The sequence below is a fragment of the Octopus sinensis genome, linkage group LG2 (assembly GCF_006345805.1).
Source record: "Octopus sinensis linkage group LG2, ASM634580v1, whole genome shotgun sequence".
In the NCBI taxonomy this organism is placed as follows: Eukaryota; Metazoa; Mollusca; class Cephalopoda; order Octopoda; family Octopodidae; genus Octopus; species Octopus sinensis.
Window position 1 is genome coordinate 46,205,569 of NC_042998.1, and position 23,608 is coordinate 46,229,176.

Consider the following 23,608-nt stretch of genomic DNA (forward strand, 5'->3'; position numbering starts at 1 on the left):
TTTGTGTGTCTGTGTTTGTCCCCCCAACATCACTTGACAACCGATGCTGGTGTGTTTACATTCCCCATCACTTAGTGGTCTGGCAAGAGAGACCGATAGAATAAGTACTAGGCTTACAAAGAATAAGTCCTGGGGTCAATTTGCTCAACTAAAAGCAGTGCTCCAGCATGGCCACAGTCATATGACTGAAACAAGTAAAAGAATAAAAGAATTTTCTGAACTATTTGTAGATAAAGTGTACCACAATTTAAACGTGTTTATTTCATTAAATGATGTCTACATGAAATGTTCAATTTATATTATTTCTATGTTTAAAGTATGTCATTTTAAGTTGCCAGAGCAGAGAGTAGATGTAACTCATTCCAAAACCTACTGAAATTCTTAATAGGTTAAAAAGCAAGTCAGTTTAACAAAAGCCTCTACATTTTTTTTTTGTATTTCTGTGACAGATAAACCTGAATTTTTTCATTCTTCTTATTTATGTTCTCTGTCTGTCTGTATGTATCTATGCATCATCATCATCATTTAACGTCCGTTCTCCATGCTAGCATGGGTTGGACAGTTCGACTGGGGATCTGGGAAGCCAGAAGGCTGCACCAGGCTCCAGTCTTATCTGGCAATGTTTCTACAGCTGGATGCCCTTCCTAATGCCAACCACTCCGTGAGTGTAGTGGGTGCTTTTTACGTGCCACCTGCACATGTGCCAGGCGAGGCTGGTAACGGCCACGGTTGGATTGGTGCATTTTACGTGCCACCAGCACGGAAGCCAGTCGAGGCGGCACTGGCTTCGGCCGCAATTCGGATGGTGCTTTTTACGTATATATACATATATATACACACACACACACACATGCATATATAAAGACATAAATGTGTGTGTGCGTATCTATATATTTATGTCTTTATACATTTGTATATATTTATGTATTTATCAATCTATCTATATGTATTATAATGGGGGAGGCCGGTTTATGGGGTTACCCTGGGTTTCTTCAGACCCCAAAACACTGCTGGCCTAAGACCTCTTCAAAATATGGAGGGGGAAATGCTTTGCTATAAAGGTAAACACTAGGTGATTATCTCCCTTAGCCATTGGCCATCGAACTTCGGCTGCACTGCCATCTTGCGGTCACCAAAAAACCATGAAGGTAAATGATTGTCTCCTTTGAGCCTTGGCTATTGGCGTCCAGAATCTTCTAAAATGCAAACATGGTCTGAAAATTTCTGTCCTGAAGTTCAGGATGCTCCCTAGTACAAGCAAGTCTTTTAAGATTCTCGTGTGTTTGGCAATGCATAACTTGCAATGTTTTACATTATTTACATTTGATGGATACTTGTCCTCATCTTGTTTGTTGTTAACACAATGCTTCAGCTGATATACCTTCCAGCCTTCATCAGGTGTCTTGGGGAAATTTCGAACTTGGGTTCTCATTCCTCTTAATCACTATGTCATATGCTCATGGGCATATGGCATAGTGGTTAAGAGCGCGGGCTACTAACCCCATGATTCTGATTCGATTCCAGGCAGTGACCTGAATAACAATAATAATAATAATAATAATAATAATAACATCGAAAAATACCTTAGGAATGAAAACCCAGGTTCAAAATTTCCCCAAGACACCTGATGAAGGCTGGAGGGTATATCAGCCGAAATGTTGTGTTAACAACAAACAAGATGAGGACAAATATCCGTCAAATGTAAATAATGTATATAATTCCTCATCTCTTAAATATAGAACTATATTGCCATGTTATGTCCCGTTTATGTAGGGGCCTGGATTCTTGAGTATTTTCCATGTGATTGAGTATGGTATCCCTTTGCCTCTTAGTTGCCAAACATGGCTGGTCAGTGATTTTATGATCTCCTTTCTGAGACTCTGAAGGAGGACAAATGATTGGAAAGACACTGTCTTAGAAAATTCCCAGTGCATCCCACGTATTTCTGTGGGTGCATGTTGTTGGTGCACTTGTTACTGTTGTAGGTGCTGCTGTTGCTGCTGGTGGTGTTGTTACTGATGGAGTTGGGGCAGCTATTGGTGATGTTGGTGTTGGCATCACTAGTGGTGGTAGTGGTGTCAGTAATATTTTCATCCCTGCGCGTGTTGCCTGTGCTGCACTCATTGCTGTTGTTGCTGGTGCTGGCGTTGTTATTGTTGTCTCTGCTTCTGGCACTGTTGCTGGTGCTGGCAATGGTGGAGGAGGTAGTGGTAGCGACAGTAGTGCTATCACGGCTGCCGGTTATGTTGTTGCTGTTAATAATGTTGCAACTGCTGTTGTTGCCATTATAGCCAGTGATGGAACTGGACCTGTTGCTTCTGCTACTACTACTACTATAGTGGCTAACAGGTCTGGCATTGTGGATGTCAGGGAAGCTATTGGTAAGGCTGGTGTTGATGGCAATGCTGCTGCTGTTGGCAATGCCACTGCTGCTGTTGTTAGTGATGTTGCCATCCACTGTGGCAGTGGTGATGATGGTTGTGGCAGTATTACTGGCTATGTTCTTATGTCTATGGCTGTTATTGCCTCTGCCGGTGTTAATGCTATGTCCTGCTAGAATCTCGGCTTGATAGACGACCTCTTTGATTTTGCAACTGCTTTGGATCCCACATGAACAACCCACCTCTTCCTGAGTTTTAGGGGTGCTAACTAGGATGCTCTTAATGTTGGGGATGCAGCTAAACAAGACCCTAACATTGTGCCTGCCGAAGATGTACCTATGGGAGCTAATGAAATGCTTGTCTATTAATTTAAGGAATAGTCTACCTAAGGGTGTTATTGTGTTGAGGGATTAGGGGTTGCAAAACAAATTGTATTTCTACAGCGTTTCATTCTGTGGCTGTTGGGTTCTGGCATGTAGGAGATGCGGTCCCTAAACCCACTAGCAGCTAGGGCTTCATTATAGTATGGGGCTGCTGCATTGAAGGCTTCTTGGCTAGAGGAAAGGCTTAAAATCCTCTTACTGACACCCTTTACTAGGTTCTTGAATACTATGGGTGGGTGACATGGGGCTGTGCTTATGTGACACCCTCTCGTTTGGTTTGCAGTAGGACCTGTAAGTACTAGAGCCCAGGTTGAGTGAGATGTCTAAGAAGTCCGCTGTTGTGAGGTTGGTCTCTATGGTGATCTGCAAGCCCATGGAGGTAAACATGCTGATTAAGTCTTTCCTAAGCCTGTTTAGTGTATGGCCAATTTTCCCCTAGAGATGGCCAGGGCGTCATCTCTGTAGAGGCCAAAGAAGACAGAGGAGAACTTTTTTCTAAGGGCATCTAGGACATATAACCTGATGAGGTCGCATATGTCAGCACTGTTGTAGGCTTCCATTGCTATGTCAGAAGAGCTCATGGGGTTGGATTGCTTGACCCATGCTGAGCCTTTGTAAAACAGCACTGTCTACCTGGCATGAATGATAATCTCTATGTCTCTGTTGCTAATGCTAGCGAAGCCCCTAATGAAAGAATGTGCCTTGATCAGCAGCCCTTGTATGTCTGAGGATGAAGAACTAACATCCCTCCGACAATGGGAAAAAAAACACTTGGTCCGCCAATTATGAAACGGAATTTAAAAACGAACACCATATAAGCAATCCATATTTTAAAAAAATAATTAAAACTCACACACTGCACCTATAACAAAGAAAACAAATCACAAAACATCAAACACACACCACACTTAACTTTGACCACAACAATAACAGAACTTACAGAGAGCACTACAACCCTATCAAAAGAACCCAAGCACTCACCAACCTAAGACAAAACCTGGCCTCTTTTGCCAATCTACTAAGTTACAGGGTTATAAACACACCAACACTTGTTATCAAGCAGTGGTGGGGAACAAACATGCACATAGACATATATACACATAGATATATATATGTATATATCTAGCTACCACTCACAAGGATTTGGTTGGTCCGAGGCTATAGTAGAAGACAAATGCTCAAGGTGCCACACAGTGGGACCACCTGTGTGGTTGAGAAACAAACTTCTTACCACACAACTATGCCTACACCAAACTAAATGCTATAAAAAAATCTAGTCTAGCTTTCTACCATTTGCTGTAACTTTTATATATTTTTCTGCCCTTCAGAATTAAAATAACGATATAAATTCTTACCTGTTATTATGCACAAACCTTTCTGTGATAGTGTGACTTTACAGGGGGTTCCTAAATGATTCTAGAAAAGAAGCAAAGAAGAAACTGAATAAAGAATTCTGGGAAATATTGAAGTTCTAGTTCTTTACTAAATAACTTTATATTAATTTTGGGAAAGACTTTCTTTTCTTCTCTACTCTCCTATCATCCTATTTGCATTACTTTTGCTGTTAAAGGAGCCCTCTCTATATGTTTCACATCAAATTTCTCTCTCATTATAAACATCTATCTCTCTGCTTGCCTTCCTCTGATATCTTGACTACAACCTTTAATTACATCCCTTGACAAATTCTCTGTTCTTTCAACTCAACCAACTTAGAAGCTGAGAGGATATTCCACATATCTTAAAAACACATCACAAAATTATGGATTTTCTGGCATACAAGTTGACATAGTATATCAAGTAAACATTTAGTATAAACATTCAAACATCACCACTAGCTTTCCAAATCCTGCTGCATTTCATAGAGAACTTTTGCCCCTCAAAATTATCTTGGTGTATAAGTCAACCTTCCATTTTTGGATGTAAATTTTGGTCTGAAAAATTTGACCTGTGTGCTAGAAAATATACTAACTTTTTCTTTAAACAAAACAGTTCAGTTTTCTGAGTTCATCTTTTTAAACCACAATAACATGTATTCATATATCATATGCATTTATTTCATAGTAATATGCATTCATTAAGATTAACTAAAAAAAAAACTCTAGCAAATATATCATGAAGCTTACATTATATTTAGTAGTTCTAAACAGCCAAGTACCTTAATCTCAAATCTTAGAAAATTATGATGAGACCAAAATTGATGTAAAAGAGTGGCATTCAACCTTCCCAGCTATACCAAATACTAGACCTAAAAGATGTTGTAGATGTTAAAAATAACAATGAGTTACCGTGAAAATAGAAGACTGCTTGGAAAGAAAACAGTTATCTACGACAACGATATTATAACCAGCAAGGCGTTGACAAAGTCTCACAAAAGCTGATTTAGAACAATTCAAACTGGATAACTCTGAAAATAGAAGTAAAAAGAAATGTGTTCAGAATGTTATATAGTATAAGTATAGAGCAGTGCATGGAGTGGAAGGAAAACATCATGTATTATCTATGAAAGGTTTGTGAGTAGTGTGGTGGTTGAGTATAGTTTGAACTGATATTGTGATCTGTAGAGAAGAGTGTGTGGGTTAATGATATCAAAAATGAGGGTTTCTAAAATATTTTAAGGAGTGCATAGAAGAACAATTGGTTTTGGGGATCTTACTCCACTGGGCTTTAGAAATGTGATGAAATATTCTCAGTTTCCAGATTCTCATATTTGAGAGTATCAAAGCAAACAATTGATGTTGGTGAATGCAGAAATTCCTTTAAGCCCAAAGTATTTCAAGTGAATACCTCTGATTTCATTTAGACCCTGAAACTTCTAAACTTTAGAAATTTTCTATTGTTTTTTTCTAGTGTCTGATAGAAGGAAGAAATCTTCATGTAAGATCTTCATGTAAGATGCATATTATGTGTTTAGTATTCCTGTTTTTTTCTTTGTGTGATTTCTTTTTTTTTGCTGACTGATTATTTTACAAAAATATTTTATAAGGATGTTTTCCTCTTCTTGGAGTGTTGTTATGTTATTTGAGGTTGTTATAGCAACAGAAGGTGTGAACAGTATTGCTGCAGGTGCTGCTATAGCAACTACACATATATAACATTGACAACAAGGTTTAGGGTTCCTCTAAGGGGCCACAAAATACTTCAGCACCGACATACTTCAGTTCTGACAGTATACAAAACTCCAGTAAACCTGACATTGAAGAACTGCTCACATATCTAAGATAGTGGTAGTACCCCTTCCCCTCCTCACCATCATCCTTAACCACACCAACAGGAAAACTATTTGCTTCACCAAGGTTCACTCACCAGCATGCTACAATCACTGCATCTCTTTAAGAGGGTACAATGAAAATACAGGCATTGTTTCTTTGACAAACAAACAAGAAAACATGTATAGAGAGACACTTAAATGAACTTACCATCTAGAGCAATCTGTTCCTCAATACTTGCAGTTAAGTGACCTGAAAAACAGCGAAATATTTATACCAGTTGTGACAAAGAGAATGTGTGTGTGTATACACACACACACACACACATATATATGAGCAAAATGCTCCCCGTCCAATGGACGGTGCTGAGTTGTCAAACATTTAAACCAAATTTTCTTAAAACAACTTGTCCGACCGTCCCATAGGCTTCCCCTTTGAGAAACACTGATTTAACCTAAATTTGAGACACCAGCAAAAGAAGAAATAACGATATACTTTTTCTCGTGTACGCGTAGTATCGATCGCAACAGCTGATATACTTGCGCATACAAATGCACGTTCCCAAGGCTTTATAGAACGCATTCTCACCTGGAATCAATTTTTGCAATTTTTTCAAGACTTATACATACCCTGATACTGTCGGTATCTACATATCAAATTTGAGCGCAATCGGATGGAGGGTACCCAAGATCCTAGCAGACACACACACACACACAGACAGAACGGATTTTATATAATATATATATATACGTGGAGGCGCAATGCCCCAGTGGTTAGGGTAGCGGACTCGCGGTCGGAGGATCACGGTTTCGATTCCCAGATTGGGCGTTGTGTGTGTTTATTGAGCGTAAAAGCTCCACGAAGCTCCAGCAGGGGGTGGTGATCCCTGCTGTACTCTTTCTTCTGTTGGCCTGCTCGCTTAGCCAGTGGGGTGGCGTCGTTCGAAGGCTAAAACAATGCGAACGCATTGTGACCAGCGATGTGTAGCAACATCTGATGGTCTGGTTAGTCACGTGATCATGTGATATATATATATATACATGCATCCCACCACATCACAAGACGCCCATATTCAACCCAATCAATCACCATTACCATTTAGTTTTCCTTTCTTTCATACTAATCCCTGACATAACTCTTATCCTTCCTACCTCCTCTGTCTTCTGAATTATTTCCCCAAACACTGTTCAGTCTCCACAACCATTCTCTAATAATAATAAATCAGTTTCTATGGTCATACCTTAATTTCTACTCTTTCACCTTGTAAGCTACAAGACAACCCCAATAGTGCTGGTGCCATGAAAAAGCATCCACTACATTCTAAGTGGTGAGTAAATCAAATCAAGCAACAACAAAAAATGGATTGAGAGGGCAATACAAGAGTAATAGTGACCAGTATACTTTGTAAAGTGGTTGGTATTATATAGTGCTTCCAACTCAGGACTAGATAGGGGGCCCATAGAGGCCCTCAACACTTAAGATTTTGGTGACCCCATATATATATATATATAATCCAAAATATAAACGGTAAGAAACCATAAAATATTTATTTTTCAAAATGAAACAAAGCTAACGGTAAAATGGTAAATAATGTTTATTTTTGTATACCTTCACTTTATTTACATTTGAAAAGTTTTCTTCTACATTTTTTAATTGCGAAGTCTTTGATTAGATCCTTACTATGACACCATAAATACTTTGAAATTATATTTCTGATCATATAAACCACTTCAAATATTATTTTAACAAATTTAAAATAATTTCTTTTGTGTTGCACGCCATATACCATTCCTACGGTGCTCCCACTTCCCTTGATGCTTTAAGTACATGCTTATTTTGCTTAATGGCTAATCCAAAACTGATCCAACTCTAGAAACCATGCCAAATGAAACATTGGAGTAAGACTTGTTCCTCTGGCTTGTAGTTACCTGTTAAAATGTCCAACCTATCCAGCATGGAAAGCTAACCCAAAATGATGATGAAGACAATATTAAGTTCCATACTTCCTGAAATTCCTCAACACTACTCCAGCTGTACCTTTTCCATGTTTATGGCTCTTTTAATGTTCAATTTCCCACCTTTCTGTATTTTATTCTATATATTGAGCAAGTACTTTTGGCTACCATTACTTTTTTCTTATTACTGCTTTCTTATTTCTTTATTGCCCATAAGGATCTAAACATAGAGAGGACAAACAAGGACAAAGTGATTAAGTCGATTACATTGACCCCAGTGCGTAACTGGTACTTAATTTATCGACCCCGAAAAGATGAAAGGCAAAGTCGACCTTGTCGGAATTTGAACTTAGAATGTAACGGCAGACGAAATACCTATTTCTTTACTACCCACAAGGGGCTAAACACAGAGAGGACAAACAAGGACAGACAAACAGATTAAGTCGATTGTATCGATCCCAGTGCATAACTGGTACTTGTTTAATCGACCCCGAAAGGATGAAAGGCAAAGTCGACCTCGGTGGAATTTGAACTCACAACGTAACGACAGACGAACTACCGCTAAGCATTTCGCCCGGCGTGCTAACGTTTCTGCCAGCTTGCTGCCTTCCTTGTTACTGCTTCTGTCCCCTCTTTACCCTTCTTTAATGAGCATTAGTATATCTAAACACTGTAAACAATAAACTCAGTCAATCAATATTTCTGTGTGTGTGTGTGTGTTTGTGTGTGTGTGAGAGAGAGAGAGAGCATCATCATTTTTAACATCCACTTTTCCATGCTTACATGAGTCAGACAAAATTTGAGGTAGACTTTCAATGGCCTGATTCTCTTTCTGTTTCTAAGCAAGGTAATATTTTTCTGCGACCAGACATGTTTTTCTGCCATATTTTCCCAAAATGTTGGAAACAAGTGACACTGCTTGTATGACAGTGACATTCATTTACAACTATCATGCAATGTCAAGACAAAGATACACACACACACACAGACACACACACACACGGATACATACACATGTAATGAGCTTCTTTCAGTTACTATCTATTAAATTCATGAAACTGTTAGCAATTTTCTGTGCTTGAGAAGACATATCAAGCTTAGTGAAATCATAGTTGTGGCCTGTGCCAGCAACAAATTAAAGGCACCCATGCTGGTAGCACATTAAAGGCATCCAGTACATTAAGGAGTGGTTGGCATTCAGAAGGGAATCCAGCTGAAGAAACTGAGCCAAAACAGACCAGAGCCTGGTGCAGCTCTACAGTTTACCAGTTCCAGTCAAACTGTCTAACCTATGCCAGCATACAGAAGGGATGATGACAAGGGTTTGGTCTGCCTGGAACTACAGCAGAAGATACATGCCCAAGGTGCCATACAGTGGGACTGAAACCATAACCATGTGGTTGGGAAGCAAACTTCTTAATCACACAACTATGCCTGTGCCTATATATATATATATATATATATATATGTGTGCAGGTGGCATGTAAAAAACACCACATGAGCATGGCCGTTGCCAGTTCCGCCTGACTGGCCCTCGTGGTGGTGGCACATAAAAGCACCCGCTACACTCTCAGAGTGGTTGGCGTTAGGAAGGGCATCCAACTGCAGAAACTCTGCCAGATCAGGTTGGAGCCTGGTGCAGCCATCTGGTTCGCCAGTCAAATCGTCCAACCCATGCTAGCATGGAAAGCGGATATATATATATATATATATTATATATATATATATATATATATATATTATACACACATGTATACGTATGTTGAACAGATCATATTTTCCTTCAAGTGTCACTAATGAGTAAAGCGATCTAAACACTCATTACAAGGATAATTCTTGAAATCGTAATGATGGGGAAAAAATAAAATGAACAGCTAAATAACAGCTTCACAATTAATTTAATGGTAAATTCAATTAACAGATTCAAATTAAGCGTGATGTACTATGCGCGTAAAATTAAAAAAAAAAAATAGATGTGAAGACAAATTTTAATTGTTGAAATGAACAGAAAAATTCTTGGAAAATAATGAGTAATGGATAAAACTCATTTAATGAATGTCAGAAAAAAACATATAAAAAAAGTAAAAAGAAAATACGCGCACGCACGTTTTAAAAGGTGAAAAAGATAGCAAAGGGAGATAACTCACCAACTTTTAAGTCGTGACGCGCTTGGTAATAAATAAGATCACAAGCTACGTCATCCTCCAAAAGTTGGTTTTCTATGTCCAAATCAAAACACCATTTGTAGAGGAATAAATCTGAAAGAGAAATACAATAACATATACAAGCTTCCCAATTTTTCCGTTTCCATATTTGCTCGTGCGCATATATATAAAGGTGCAGGGATGTGTGTGTATGTATGTATGTGCATGTATGGTTGGGTGGTCATATACTTGTTATTTATTTCCATGTCAAGCCTAAAAGATATCTCAGCTGTAACTAAACAGACTCTCATATAGACTTTGTACATCTAAGACTACATTATCTGGTGAATCATTTCCTTTTTTAAAGTTAGAATGATTATTTAGAGTAGGGGTACCACTCCTTTGTCCACCTGTGTCAGAAACAAGATCTGTGAAGAACTAGCAGGCCACATTCTGTAATTAACAAATAAAGATAATAGTAATAATAATATTTTACATAGGCGCAGGAGTGGCTATGTGGTAAGTAGCTTGCTTACCAACCACATAGTTCCGGGTTCAGTCCCACTGCGTGGCACCTTGGGCAAGTGTCTTCTACTATAGTCTCAGGCTGACCAAAGACTTGTGAGTGGATTTGGTAGACGGAAACTGAAAGAAGCCTATCGTATATATGTATATATATATATGTGTGTGTCTGTGTTTGTCCTCCCAACATGCTGGTGTGTTTACGTCCCTGTAACTTAGCGGTTAAAGTAAACCTTTCAATGTGATGCTCCATTATGGCAACAATCCAATGACTGGAACAAAAGATAGAAGTATAGTCCCATTCCAAATCAAACAGAATAAACAACCTGAAATTCCCTGTGTGAACTTATTTAGGTCATGGCACAATGCTTAACTCATTAAAATTACCAGTTAGCAAAAATAACATGTTGAGCTAATAATGCAATGTTTTAATCACAACAATTATTAGTCACACTAGTACTTTTCCCAAGATGTTATTGGCTGAATAATTTGGGCCAGTGAGTCAGTCCCAGCACAAAGGCCATAGATTACTGACCACTGGTGTAGAGACTCCAGTTACATAAGCTCATATCTATAATTGTCCTCTTTGTAGAATTCAAAAAAAATTTTGTCAATACCTCAATGTATTTGGGGTGTAGGGGACTCTGGGTAGAGACAATATCTTTAACCTTTTAGGATTCAGATTATTCTGCTGAATGTAATGCTTATTTATTCACAGACTTTTGAGTTAATCATGCATCATCTTGTAGCTTCAAAATTTCAATGATGTGAATATTCATTTTCAGAACAACATCGTAGCGTAAGTGTGAGAGACTGAAACTGGCCATTTTGCACATAAAACAGGTAGAGTATTTGGGCCGGATAAGGCTGGTTTAAATGCTACTATGCTACTCCCTTTGTGGTAGGGTGAGTGGACATCATTCCTTAAATCTCTTGTGCTGGCTCCAAGTGTCACACCTCAGTACACCACACCACCTCAGTTGAGGGAAGGCACATGAGAGAGTAGTGTTGACATTGCATCACTAGGTGGGTCAAAGAGCTGCAGTAATAGTCAATGGCCAGAATGGAGGAGTCTCAAAAAGACCCAAGACCATGTATCTGTTACTGAAGGCGACCCACACTATATTTCATGGACCTCAGCTAGCGGTCAGCAGAAACAGCTTCACTTTTAGTTTCTCTTTTAAATGCAAGTGTTGGGCTCCAGGTTAGCTCTTTGTCTCTTGAAAAACCTCAAGCTGCAGAAACGATTCAAAGTACAAAAGCATCACAGAGCCTGCTGGAGTTCCTTGAGTGACTCATATCTTACCTGACACAGGAGCACACCTATATCTAAGTAAGTCAATGTATTTGATAAAATCAAGAGCATCTCCCTTTCATTTCTCCAGAACTATAAACTCAAGCCAACTAAAGAGCCTCCCTGAGGTTGTCTGCTTTACTAGTAATAGCAACCAAACTCTTTTCAAATCACATCTCTCTATCTGTAAAAGTGAAGTAACATTGGATAATGTAGTCACACATACACTATGTCTGAAAAAGATAGACCTGAATGGCTTTGATCACAGATCTTCTTGATCAGAGTAGATCTGTAGATAACTACGTCCATCACCCATCATACGCACATCTAAGAAATCAATATTCTTGTAAGCATATGTCTACTATAAAGATAACTTTTTCACAGATATGTCTTAAGCAGAGGAAACTATATTAATGTCAAGTGAAGAGATTTAATAGTTGAATAGGTGAGAATGTTGAATTGATATATTCTGTGAAGACATGATGCTATCAGTACCCCAGGTAATGTACCAAATATCCCTCATTACTTAAATGGTAACAGAACAGGTAAGAAAAAAAAAAAAATTATTGATAGTGCATAGAATTAACTGAAAATTCACAAGTAATTGGATTGTACAACAGACAACAGCATCATATCATCATCATTACTATTATTATGGTGGTGAACTGGCAAAATCTTTAGCATGCCAGGCAAAATGCTTAACAGCATTTTGTCCATCTTTAAGTTTTGAGTTCAAATCCCACCAAGATCAACTTCATTCTCTCATGGTCAATAAATTAAGTACCAGTGAAACACTGGGGTTCACGTAATCCACTAGTCCTCTCCTCCAAAATTTCAGGCCTTAGTAGAAAGGATTATTATTATTGAAATAAATAAATCATCATTATTATTATTATTAAGGTGGCAAGCTGATAGAATTATTAACATGCTAGGCATAATGTCTAGTGGTATTTCATCCATCTTTATGTTCTGAGTTCAAATTCTGCCAAGGTTGACTTTGCCTGTCATCCTTTCGAGGTCAATAAATTAAATACCAGTCAGGTACTGGAGTTGATGTAACCAACTATTCCCCTCCCTCAAGAGGCCTTGTACCTATTGTAGAAAGGATTATTATTATTATTATTATAAAAGTGATAAGCTGGCAGAATTGCTAGCATACTAGACAAAATGCTTAGTGGTATTTTGCCTGTTGCTACATTCTGAGTTCAAATTCCGCCAAGGTTGACTTTGCCTTTCATCCTTTCAGGGTTGATAAATTAAGTACCAATGAATCACTGGTGTTGATGTACTAGACTAATCCCCTCCCCTCAAATTTCAGGCCTTGTACCTATAGTAGAAAGGATTATTATTAAGGCGGCGAGCTGGCAGAATCATTAACATGCTGCGCAAAATGCCCATCAGCATTTTGTCTGTCTTTACATTCTGAGTTCAAATACTGCCAGGGTCAGCTTTTCCTTTCATCATTTCAGTGTCAATAAAATAAGTACCAGTTGAACACTGGGGTCAATGTAATCGACTTACCCCCTCCTCCGAAATTACTGGCCTTGTGCCAAAATTTGAAATCAGTACTATTATAATTATTTAGTAGTCATAGGTTGGATGGTATGACAGGATCCAACAGGACCAAAGACTGTATCATGCTCTACTTTCTTATTTGGCAAGGTTTCCTAATGCTTAGCTAAAGGCATTCCATCCTTGATCATCCAGTGTTTTTTTTATTCAATCAGTTCAAAGACATATAATTATCCAATATATCCTGCTATTACAAAGACATTTGAATGAGATTTAAGAGAGAACTGATTACTATTTCTAACAAGTTGAACTGCCATGCATGAAAAACAACTGGAAGATATACCATGATGAGAGCAAGGCTTCTTTTATGATAATGAATGAAGGGGAAAAGGGAGTTGTGTTATGAAGTTGTCTTTCTGAGTGACTTGCTCGTAAAGATAATAAATTGTAATTAATTCTAAAAATACATTGCAGTAGCATGGTAACATGTCTTAATCAGACACCTTAGCAGATGAGATATGAGTACCTATTTCTTTATTACCCACAAGGGGCTAAACATAGAGGGGACAAACAAGGACAGACATAGGTATTAAGTCGATTATATCGACCCCAGTGCGTAACTGGTACTTATTTAATCGACCCCGAAAGGATGAAAGGCAAAGTCGACCTCGGCGGAATTTGAACCCAGAACGTAACGGCAAACGAAATACCGCTAAGCATTTCGCCCGGCGTACTAACGATTCTGTCAGCTTGCCGCCTTCAAATGATGAGATATGAGTACCACAGCTAGCCAAATAACTAAGGTTACTAGTACTGAACTACCTCAACATATGTCACTTAATTCTCAATGGCTCAGCCCATGTGGTTTTAAATAGGTGCAACAATGAAACATAATTTAATGTAAACAGCATAAAGGTTTATTTAAAATTTGAGCTTAATTACTCTTGTGGTGCTAGAGGAGATAATGAGAAACTATTCTAGAGTATCCTCCCTTAAATAAAGTATTTGGTTTAGATTCCTCTCTATGACTTGTGGTTTAATCTTGAGTCAGCTTTGTTTAAGAGGACCTATAGTGAAAATGCATGCTATCTTTGAATAGCACTATGACCCAGCAATGCCGGGTCATAGTGCTAGTGCATGCATATACAGCTGCGCGCATGTGCACATACACGCGAGTACTGTCCAAATCTCTAACCAATCACATACAGCTAGCTGGCATTCAATTGGCGTATCAAGTTTTGGGCATTTTGATTGGGTTTTGGATAGAAAATTCACAAAAAAATCACTTCTAGTGATTTTTTAATGGATTTCCAGAGTGACTGGGGAAATGTAAAGATATGTACGACCACCCTTGGACGGTTTTGAATGACCATAGAAAGTGCGAGCCCTCTAACTGAAAAACTGTGGATATGTATAAAGGACACATAGACACACACACAGACAGACATTTTGCCATTTATATACATAGAGATTATCTCATCTTTGGGGATATCTAGAACCACTTTATTTAAGTGTTTGTTTGTTTTTTTTGACCATGTACTGTAACTTGAGGGAAATTAGTTGCTATTGTTAACAGGGTGATTGATCATGTAGAGCAGGGACCCCAACTATCAGGATGCAGACTAGTACCAGGCTGCACAGAAAGAATAAATTTCTAAATTTTATTTCTATTTTATTGATTATGGCAATTTGCAAGGTGTTTTTGCATCATATGTGTATTATATATGTAACAATTAAATTGTATATTATGCACTTTGTGTTTTGTAATATGCAATATCCCCCAGTCTGAGGAAAAATTGTCTTGCATGAAACCAGTCTGTAGTGTAAAAGAGATTGGGGGCCACTCATGTAAAGGCCCCTTACTGGCTCATTTTGATAACATGTATTTAAAGGTTCTATATGTATATTTAGTTTTTTTATATTTGTGTGCTTTGAGGTTTCTGTACTGTTTTTGCTAGTATCATGATTCCAGGGATGTCAGCATCAAAAATCAAATGAAATTGTAGTTGCGATACCTATGCCGGTGACACGTAAAAAGCACCAACCGATCGTGGCTGTTGCCAACCTCCCTTGGCACCTGTGCCAGTGGCATGTAAAAAGCACCCACTACACTCATGGAGTGGTTGGTGTTAGGAAGGGCATCCAGCTGTAGAAACACTGCCAGATCAGACTGGAGCCTGGTGCAGCCTCCTGGCTTCCTAGACCCCGGTTGAACCGTCCAACTCATGCTAGCATGGAAAACGGACGTTAAATGATGATGATGATGATGTTGATGTCAGGATAGCGAGAACTCTGATCTAATGCCTCTGGATGATAGAGAATTCATAAGACACTGAAGGGATGAAATTTTGAAAAGATTTTAAAAAAAGATCCTTGTAGTTGGGGTAAGCAAGGCAGAATATTTCTTGCAGGCCAGGCAAATTTGGTATGTCTGACCACTTTGTTTTGGCTGCTTGCACTAAAGATCATAATAACAAATTTTGATCAGAAGTGCTCACATAATTCTGGTGAATCTGCCTTGCTTACCCCAACTGCAAAGATTGTAAAAATGTTTTCAAATTTCGCCACTAAGGGTCTTCCCAATTCTATATAATCCTGGGGCATTAAATCAGTCAATAGACTAGAGTTCTTAATGTGCTAATATCGGCATTTTAATTTTCATTTTTTTGTCCCTATTCCCCATAAATCTTGGTAATCAAAAAGTTTTAATTACCTTTGCAAGAAGATGGAATGTAATCAGTGAGTTTCAGTTTCTGAGTTGGTTTTCGTTTACCCATCATGACAGCAAAATAACAGTGGTACTTCTTATTTACACCTGGAATAGAATAATGAGTGCATTAAATTAATTAATTTGATTAATTTGTTCTTGATGTTATTGTAGTTGATTGGCCCAAAGCCAACCTTGGTTGAGCAGGCCGACCATCAAAGGCATTCTAGCCTCAATCATCCTGTTAATTAATATATACTATATTACCCAAAGAATCCTTCTTTAAGAGTAGGTTGTAAGTTAGGGAGATTTAGCTGCTATTTCTAGCATTTCAAATGATATAAAGTGGCTCGAACATTACTAGAAAATAGAGAAAGGTAGCTAAGAAGTAATTTTGTAACTGAGAAAGAAAAAAATCTCAAATCATGATTTTCTTTACTAGAGAATTTGTTTTGCAATCATATTTTTGTAATAATATTGAACACATTTCCAATTTTCTCGAGATTTTAATCATATTCTGTGTAATCAAAAACAATGTAAGAAAATATCAAGAGACTACGCTCGCCTCAAGATACTTATCTTATAACAATAGCCACTCAATATTCTGCTTGTTGAAAGGGGCGAGTTCTATATATATTTCTTTATTGCCCACAAGGGGACAAACAAGGACTGATAAACGGATTAAGTCAATTATATCGACCCCAATGCATAACTGGTACTTATTTAATCGATCCCGGAAAGATGAAAGGCAAAGTCGACCTCGGTGGAATTTGAACTCAGAACGTAGCGGCAGACGAAATACCGCTAAGCATTTCGCCCGACGTGCTAACGATTCTGCCAGCTGAAGGGGAAGGTACGATATCGTAGAGTAGATGACGGAGTGATTTCCCTTGATATGGAAACTATTACAAAAGAAGAGCCGTCATTTTATTAGAGACAGATTTGGTTCAAATTATCTAATGTTCATGCATTAAATTTCCAATTTGTTTGGAACTGACATCAGATGTTAGGTTAAATAAAACTATTATTTGGTCAAAATTGTGATGACATGCTATTTTTAAGTGAAATATGTGATCATCTGTGATTTGAAATACTGTAGGAATGTATGTAAAAATATTTGTATGATTCTAGGTGAAGTTGCTGATTTCTACACCAAAAGCCATTGTTAGAACAAAAGCATTCAATGCAGAGTTGACAGGCGCAGGCGTGGCTGTGTGATAAGCTTGCTTCTCAACTAGATGGTTCCAGGTTCAGTCCCACTACGTGGCACCTTGGGCAAGTTTCTTCTACTGTAGCCTCAGGGTGACGAAAGACTCGTCAGTGGATTTGGTACATAGAAACTGGAAGAAGCCCGTCATATATATATATATATATATATATATACATCTTTGTGTCCATGTTTGTCCTCTGCCAATGTTTGACAACCAGTGTTGGTGCATTTATGTCCCAGTAACTTATCTGTTTGGCAAAAGGGACTGATAGAATAAATACCAGGATTTAAAAAATAAGTCCTGGGTCAATTTGTTCGACTAAAACCCTTGAAGGTGGTGCCCAGTGTGGCCACAGTCTAATGACTGAAACAAGTAAAATAGAAAAATGGTACAGAAACTAGGAAACACTAATTGAAACCGATAGATTAAGTGTTATATAGAAATCACACAAATAAGTATTAAGAGTTACTGTTAAGAATCTTAATTTTTAAATGAATAAACAAATAGAGAAACAAAATGTTTAAGAGTGCAATTGTAGCATTTATGAATAAGTGAAACAGAAAGAGAAACAGGAAGGATATACAGGGTGACCCAAAAGTAGGTTTACAGTTACTCTTTTACTTGTTTCAGTCATTTGACTGGCCATGCTGGAGCACCACATTTAGTTGAGCAAATCGACCCCAGGACTTAATCTTTGTAAGCCTAGTACTTATTCTATCAGTCTCTTTTGCTGAACCACTAAGTTATGGGGATGTAAGCACACCAGCATCGGTTGTCAAGCGATGTTGGGGGACAAATATAGACACACAAACATATACACACACATACATATATATATATACACATACATACGACGGGCTTCTTTCAGTTTCCGTCTACCAAATCTACTCACAAGGCTTTGGTCAGCCTGAGGCTATAGTAGAAGACACTTGCGCAAGGTGCCATGCAGTGGGACTGAACCCTGAACCATGTGGTTCGTAAGCAAGCTACTTACCACACAGCCACTCCCATGCCATTATTTTTGTATTCGTATTTTAACAGTTTAGATCTTGATTATAATAAAATATGAAACCATTATTCTATGCTAATTTAGTTAATTTTAAGCTCCCATTTCAGTTTGTAAGAGAAATTTAAATGTAATAAAATGTTTTAAAAGAAATTTAAAGTGCTTATGTGATAACTATAAACCTACTTTTGGGCCACCCTGTATATTCATATTTATTAATAACCAAGGCTCTGGAGTCAGTACGTAAAACCCTTGACTCTAACTCATCAACTTATGGCATCACTGATTAACTCTCACTTTGGATTAATCATATAGTTCTTATACTGACTGAAAATACATAGCATACTTGGCCAATATAGAAGCATTTTAGCACCTTAACCTGGTAAACCTTTAACATTTAAACCAGCCAAATATTCTATCTGCTTCAAGTTCAAACTAGCCAGATCCAGCCTCTTACAGCTACCCTAAAATGTCATTCTAAATATAAACAATCACATCACTGAAATCTTGAAGTTACAAGGTAATGGACAATTAATTCAAAGCAATATGAATGAATATCATATTTAACCATGCTAAATGGTTAAAGGCTTTAAAAATTATAAGCCATGCTATTAAAGGGTTTAAAGGCTATAAACCATGCTACTATGGTTTGTTTTATATCATTTATTTAAAGAAAATTACAATTAAGTATAAGTCATAATTTATGAAAATTGAACTAAAAAGGGACTGATTTCATCAAACAATATTATGAAGCAGAAGGATAAAAAAAAAAACTAAAAGTATTATACAAGAAAAATATTGGTTTCAAATTTTGGCATTAGGCCAACAATTTCAAGGAGGGGGTAAGTTGATTACATTGACCCCAGTACTCAACTGGTACTTATTTTATCAACCCCAAAAGGATGAAAGGTGAAGTTGAGCTTGGCAGAATTTGAACTCAGAATGTATAGACAGTCAAAATACCTATTTCTTTACTACCCACAAGGGGCTAAACACAGAAGGGACAAACAAGGACAGACAAACGGATTAAGTTGATTATATCGACCCCAGTGCATAACTGGTACTTATTTAATCAACCCCAAAAGGATGAAAGGCAAAGTCGACCTCGCCGGAATTTGAACTCAGAATGTAGCGGCAGACAAAATACTGCTAAGCATTTTGCCCGGTGTGCTAATGGTTCTGCCAGCTCGCCACCTTCAGTCAAAATACCATTAAGCATTTTGTCTGACATGCTAATGATACTGCCAGTTCATTGCCTTCTAAAGTTTCTATTGGGATTTCAAATACTTAAATCAGTGTTCCTCAACCTTTTTACCCTTGCGTAACCCTTAAAATAAATTACATGTCTCAAGGAGCCCCTGCATAAAAGAAATATTTTTTCATCATAGTTCATATGGTAAATATCATATATATATATATATATTGGCCTGCTCGCTTAGCCAGAGGGGTAGCATCATTTGAAGGCTAAAACAATGTGAAGCGCATTGTGACCAGCGATGTGTAGCAACATCTGATAGCCTGGTCGGTCACGGTGACGGTGATATATAAATATATGGTTGTTATATTTTTTTGATAACATAAATAATAGGTTAGCTAGGTTAGCTAGGATGATGTCTATATTACAATATTACAATAACCAATAATATGTTGTGCATGTATAGTAATATTATGATCATGAAATTAGCATTAGTTTATCTCACTCTTTCTCACAGAACCCCTAGGAACCTTTTGCAGAACCCCAATTGAGAAACGTTGACTTAAATTGATGCTTTTTTATTGTGTTGAGAAAGAAAGCAATATATTACCGATTTTGTCAAGCACTTTTTTATGCAGATCCTCGACAAGAACATGGTTATCAATTTCACGTAGAACCACCTAGAAGAAAACCAAATAAACATTAGCATATGCTAAATTTTACTGTTTTGTTAAAATAATAATTATTTTGTTATATAAGTATAACTAAGAATATTTGGTATAACTACACAAGTGCTGCCTTCCTCCCCCATCTTTGTTTCCTCATATCTTTCAGGAAAATGGATAAATTTATAATGAAATTTTCAACAAATACCTTTTAGATGGTGTAAGATTCTGATTATATAAGAATTTGTGATGGAAAATGTTTTTGGAGCCAGAGGGGAGGGAAGTTTTGGATAATTTATACAAGTTGTGTTTGTTTATGCATATCTTTCATAAAAATTGGCATTTTTTAATAAAATGTTTTACAAATATCTTCCAGATGGTGTAGATTAGATTATATCAGAGTTTGTTGTGGAAAAAAAAAATGGTGGGTGCACACATGCACACACACATCCATACATACATACATGGTAGTTGTCTACTCTTTATGCAGAATTTGACCACCTCCTATACCTACACCTTAGCACCATCATGGCGTCTGATGTGGCTTTTTAAACCAATGTTCTGAAAAGACACCCACATAGATTGCACCTCTGATTTGGATCACCAAGAGCTGTAGATAAGTTCTGCTCTTTGCGGATCTTAAAATGTCTTTTGAGGCTTCCATTGGATTTGGAAACCTTCTGGCATACACTACATTCAAAGCTAATGCACAGACATATAGACAGAATAGTTGCTGGAGGTTTGTTTTCCATGAATTCACAGATGAGATTTGAGGCCAGCAAAAGACAGGCATGGTCTGTCACAGACTGTGCACACAAAAAGGTCATTGTCATTCACCTTCTCAATCGTTACATTCTTCCTTAGAATCTCTTTCTTACTTGCGTTGCCATGAACTCTTCAAATGTTTTCACTCCACACATTTGTTCACCATCCAACTCAATCCAAAGCAAAGGTTTCTATATCTTCTGGAACCATTCCAAGTGACTTCATAGTAGTTCTTATGTAGTCCTTAAACATTCTTTTAGTTTTACACTGATAGGGTTTCCTATCTGCAAGCTTACCATAAAACAGCTGTTTTGGCATGCGTTCATCTGCCATTCAAACAATATGGCCACACCATCTCAGTTGGTTCCTCAAAATCATAGCTTTAATTGAGGTGGTGCCTGAAGATGCAAGAACATCTGTATTTGAAGTAAAAGAACTCCATTTAATTTTTAAAATGTGATGAAGGCATTTTTAGTGGAATTGTTCTAACAATTTAAAATGCCTTTTATAACAAGCCTAAGTTTCACAAGAATACAACAGAGATGCTAAGACAAATGATTTGTAAAGAGCCAGCTTTGTTTTCTTATTTATATGTCGCTGGCACCAAATGTATGACTCCAAGCCACTGAATGCTTTTGCTGCCTTTTGAATTCGCTGCTATATTTCTGTATATTGATTTCCATCATTTTGAACAGAGCTTCCAAGGTAGACGAATGAATCGAAAACCTCAAGTAAGTTTCCCTTAACAAAAATTTTAGTTGGGGTGGGGTTACAAACAACACCACATGTAGGTTGATGCATTACAACTGTTTTTTTCAAGTTGATGGTCAAGCCAAAATCATCACAAGCCGAGTGAAATGTAGATACAAGAGCTTGCAGACCTGTTTCAGAATGACTGACAAGATCACAATCGTCAGCATACAAAAGTTCCCTAATGAGTGAAGTAACAACCTTCATTTTGAATTTCAGTTTGGTCAGATTAAAAACATTCCCTGTTGTTCGATATTTTATGTAAATACCCTCCTCAGAGTTTTGAAGAGCATGTGACAACACAGCAGCAAAGTATATTGCAAAGAGGATGGGTGCATCAAGGTCTCTTTGCTTTACTCCATTTTCCACAGCAAAAGATTCAGAGTCTACCACCAAAATTAACTCTAGCTTTCCTATCTTGATGCAAAGCCCTGATCTTGTTACCAAATTTTTCTGGGCAACCCGTTTTGCTTAGAATTAGCCACGGAGCATTTTGATTAACAGTATCGAATGCTTTGTTCTAATCAACAAAGCAATGGTATAGAGCAAGATTCTGTTCAATGCACTTTTCTTGTAATTGTCTGACAGTAAAGATACAATCAGCTGTGGTCTTGGAGGATCGAAAACCACACTGAGACTCAGACACTATATTTGGAACTATAAAGGTATTTAAATGTTCTAACAAAATGCAGGCAAGTACCTTTCCAACCACAGACAAAAGTGAAATCCCACGAAAATTACCACACAGATCCTTTGGCCCTGGTTTATACAAGGAGACTAAAATGGCATCAATCTAGTCCTGAGGCACTTTCTCAATTCTCCGACATTGACAAATTAATATATTTAAGAGTTCAAACATTTTGTCACCGCCATATTTCAAAACTTCTGCACAGATTCCATCTGACCCTGGAGACTTATTGTTATTCAGCTTATTCACAGTTAAATAAATGTCATTTAGAGTTGGTTCAAATGCTATCTCTTCTATAACTAACTGGAAGGTGTTCAATTTTATCTATCGTCCTTATGTCAATGGATGATGGTCTATTCAAGAGTGCAGAAAAATGTTCTACTCAACGCTTATGAATAGAAGTGATGTCAGTTAGAAGAAAACGTCCATTTGCTGTTCTCACTGGAGTTACTGAGGAAGATATTGGGCCATATACCTCCTTAACATAGGAGTACAAACCCTTGGCATCATTTCTATCAGCTGCTTCTTGTGCCCCTTTTGCTCTATCATTCCACCATTCCTGTTTAATTTTCCTTAGAGCAATCTGCACTTTCCTTTTCAGCTTTCTGTAAGCTTCGTTTGAGTTAGGGTTCAAGGACTGAGAAAAGTGTATTGCCTAAGTTTTGCTTTTCTAAAAGTAGATCATGAATTTCTGCTAATCTATCTGAGAACCAGTCACTGGACATATGTGATTTAAATCCCACTGACGAACTTGCAACCTGAAATAATTTTATTTTGAAATCTTCTTGCAGATTGTTTGGGTCAAGATTCATACTTTATATAGCATTGTGGAATCTTTGCAAGTTGCTTGATAATTTAAAGTTTGCAACATTTAACTTTTTGGGTTGTGCCAGGTCGCTCTTGAGTGTTACTAGTAACATATAATCCAGTACAACCCGTCGCATGGTCAGGTTGTTGGCAACTAAACTGGCAACCCCACCAGGCTTGCTTGGACACTCTGCGGGATGAAAAATAAAACCTGTCAAAGGGTGGATGAACTCCTGAACAGTCAATGGCCATCCATCAAAATGTCAGTAAATACGTATATATAATTTTTTTTAACATACATGCATACACACACACACATCACATAATATTTTTCAAAAGCTCGAGTTTCGTTTTGTAGATATATGTGATGACAGTAAGTATGTGTGCATATGCACTAATTTTTTTCTCTTTTGAACA

General features: G+C 37.6%; 1 protein-coding gene across 5 annotated transcripts in view; it reads right to left on the reverse strand.

Annotated features, from left to right (window-relative positions):
- The window catches only part of LOC115232480, a 53,559-nt gene that overhangs the window by 16,675 nt on the left and 13,276 nt on the right, over positions 1-23,608 (reverse strand). For 3 of the 5 annotated variants that reach the window (XM_036513017.1, XM_036513013.1, XM_029802379.2), the window contains exons 2-7: positions 20,127-20,196; positions 16,111-16,212; positions 10,073-10,183; positions 6,181-6,222; positions 5,050-5,168; positions 4,120-4,180 (exon numbers count right to left, since the gene is read on the reverse strand). In XM_036513017.1, coding sequence (XP_036368910.1) covers positions 4,120-4,180; positions 5,050-5,168; positions 6,181-6,222; positions 10,073-10,183; positions 16,111-16,212; positions 20,127-20,196 — 505 coding nt within the window. Of the gene's footprint in view, positions 1-126; positions 462-4,077; positions 4,181-5,049; positions 5,169-6,180; positions 6,223-10,072; positions 10,184-16,110; positions 16,213-20,126; positions 20,197-23,608 lie in introns of those variants that run through there. The other 2 variants (XM_036513020.1, XM_036513027.1) reach the window with 2 other exon arrangements.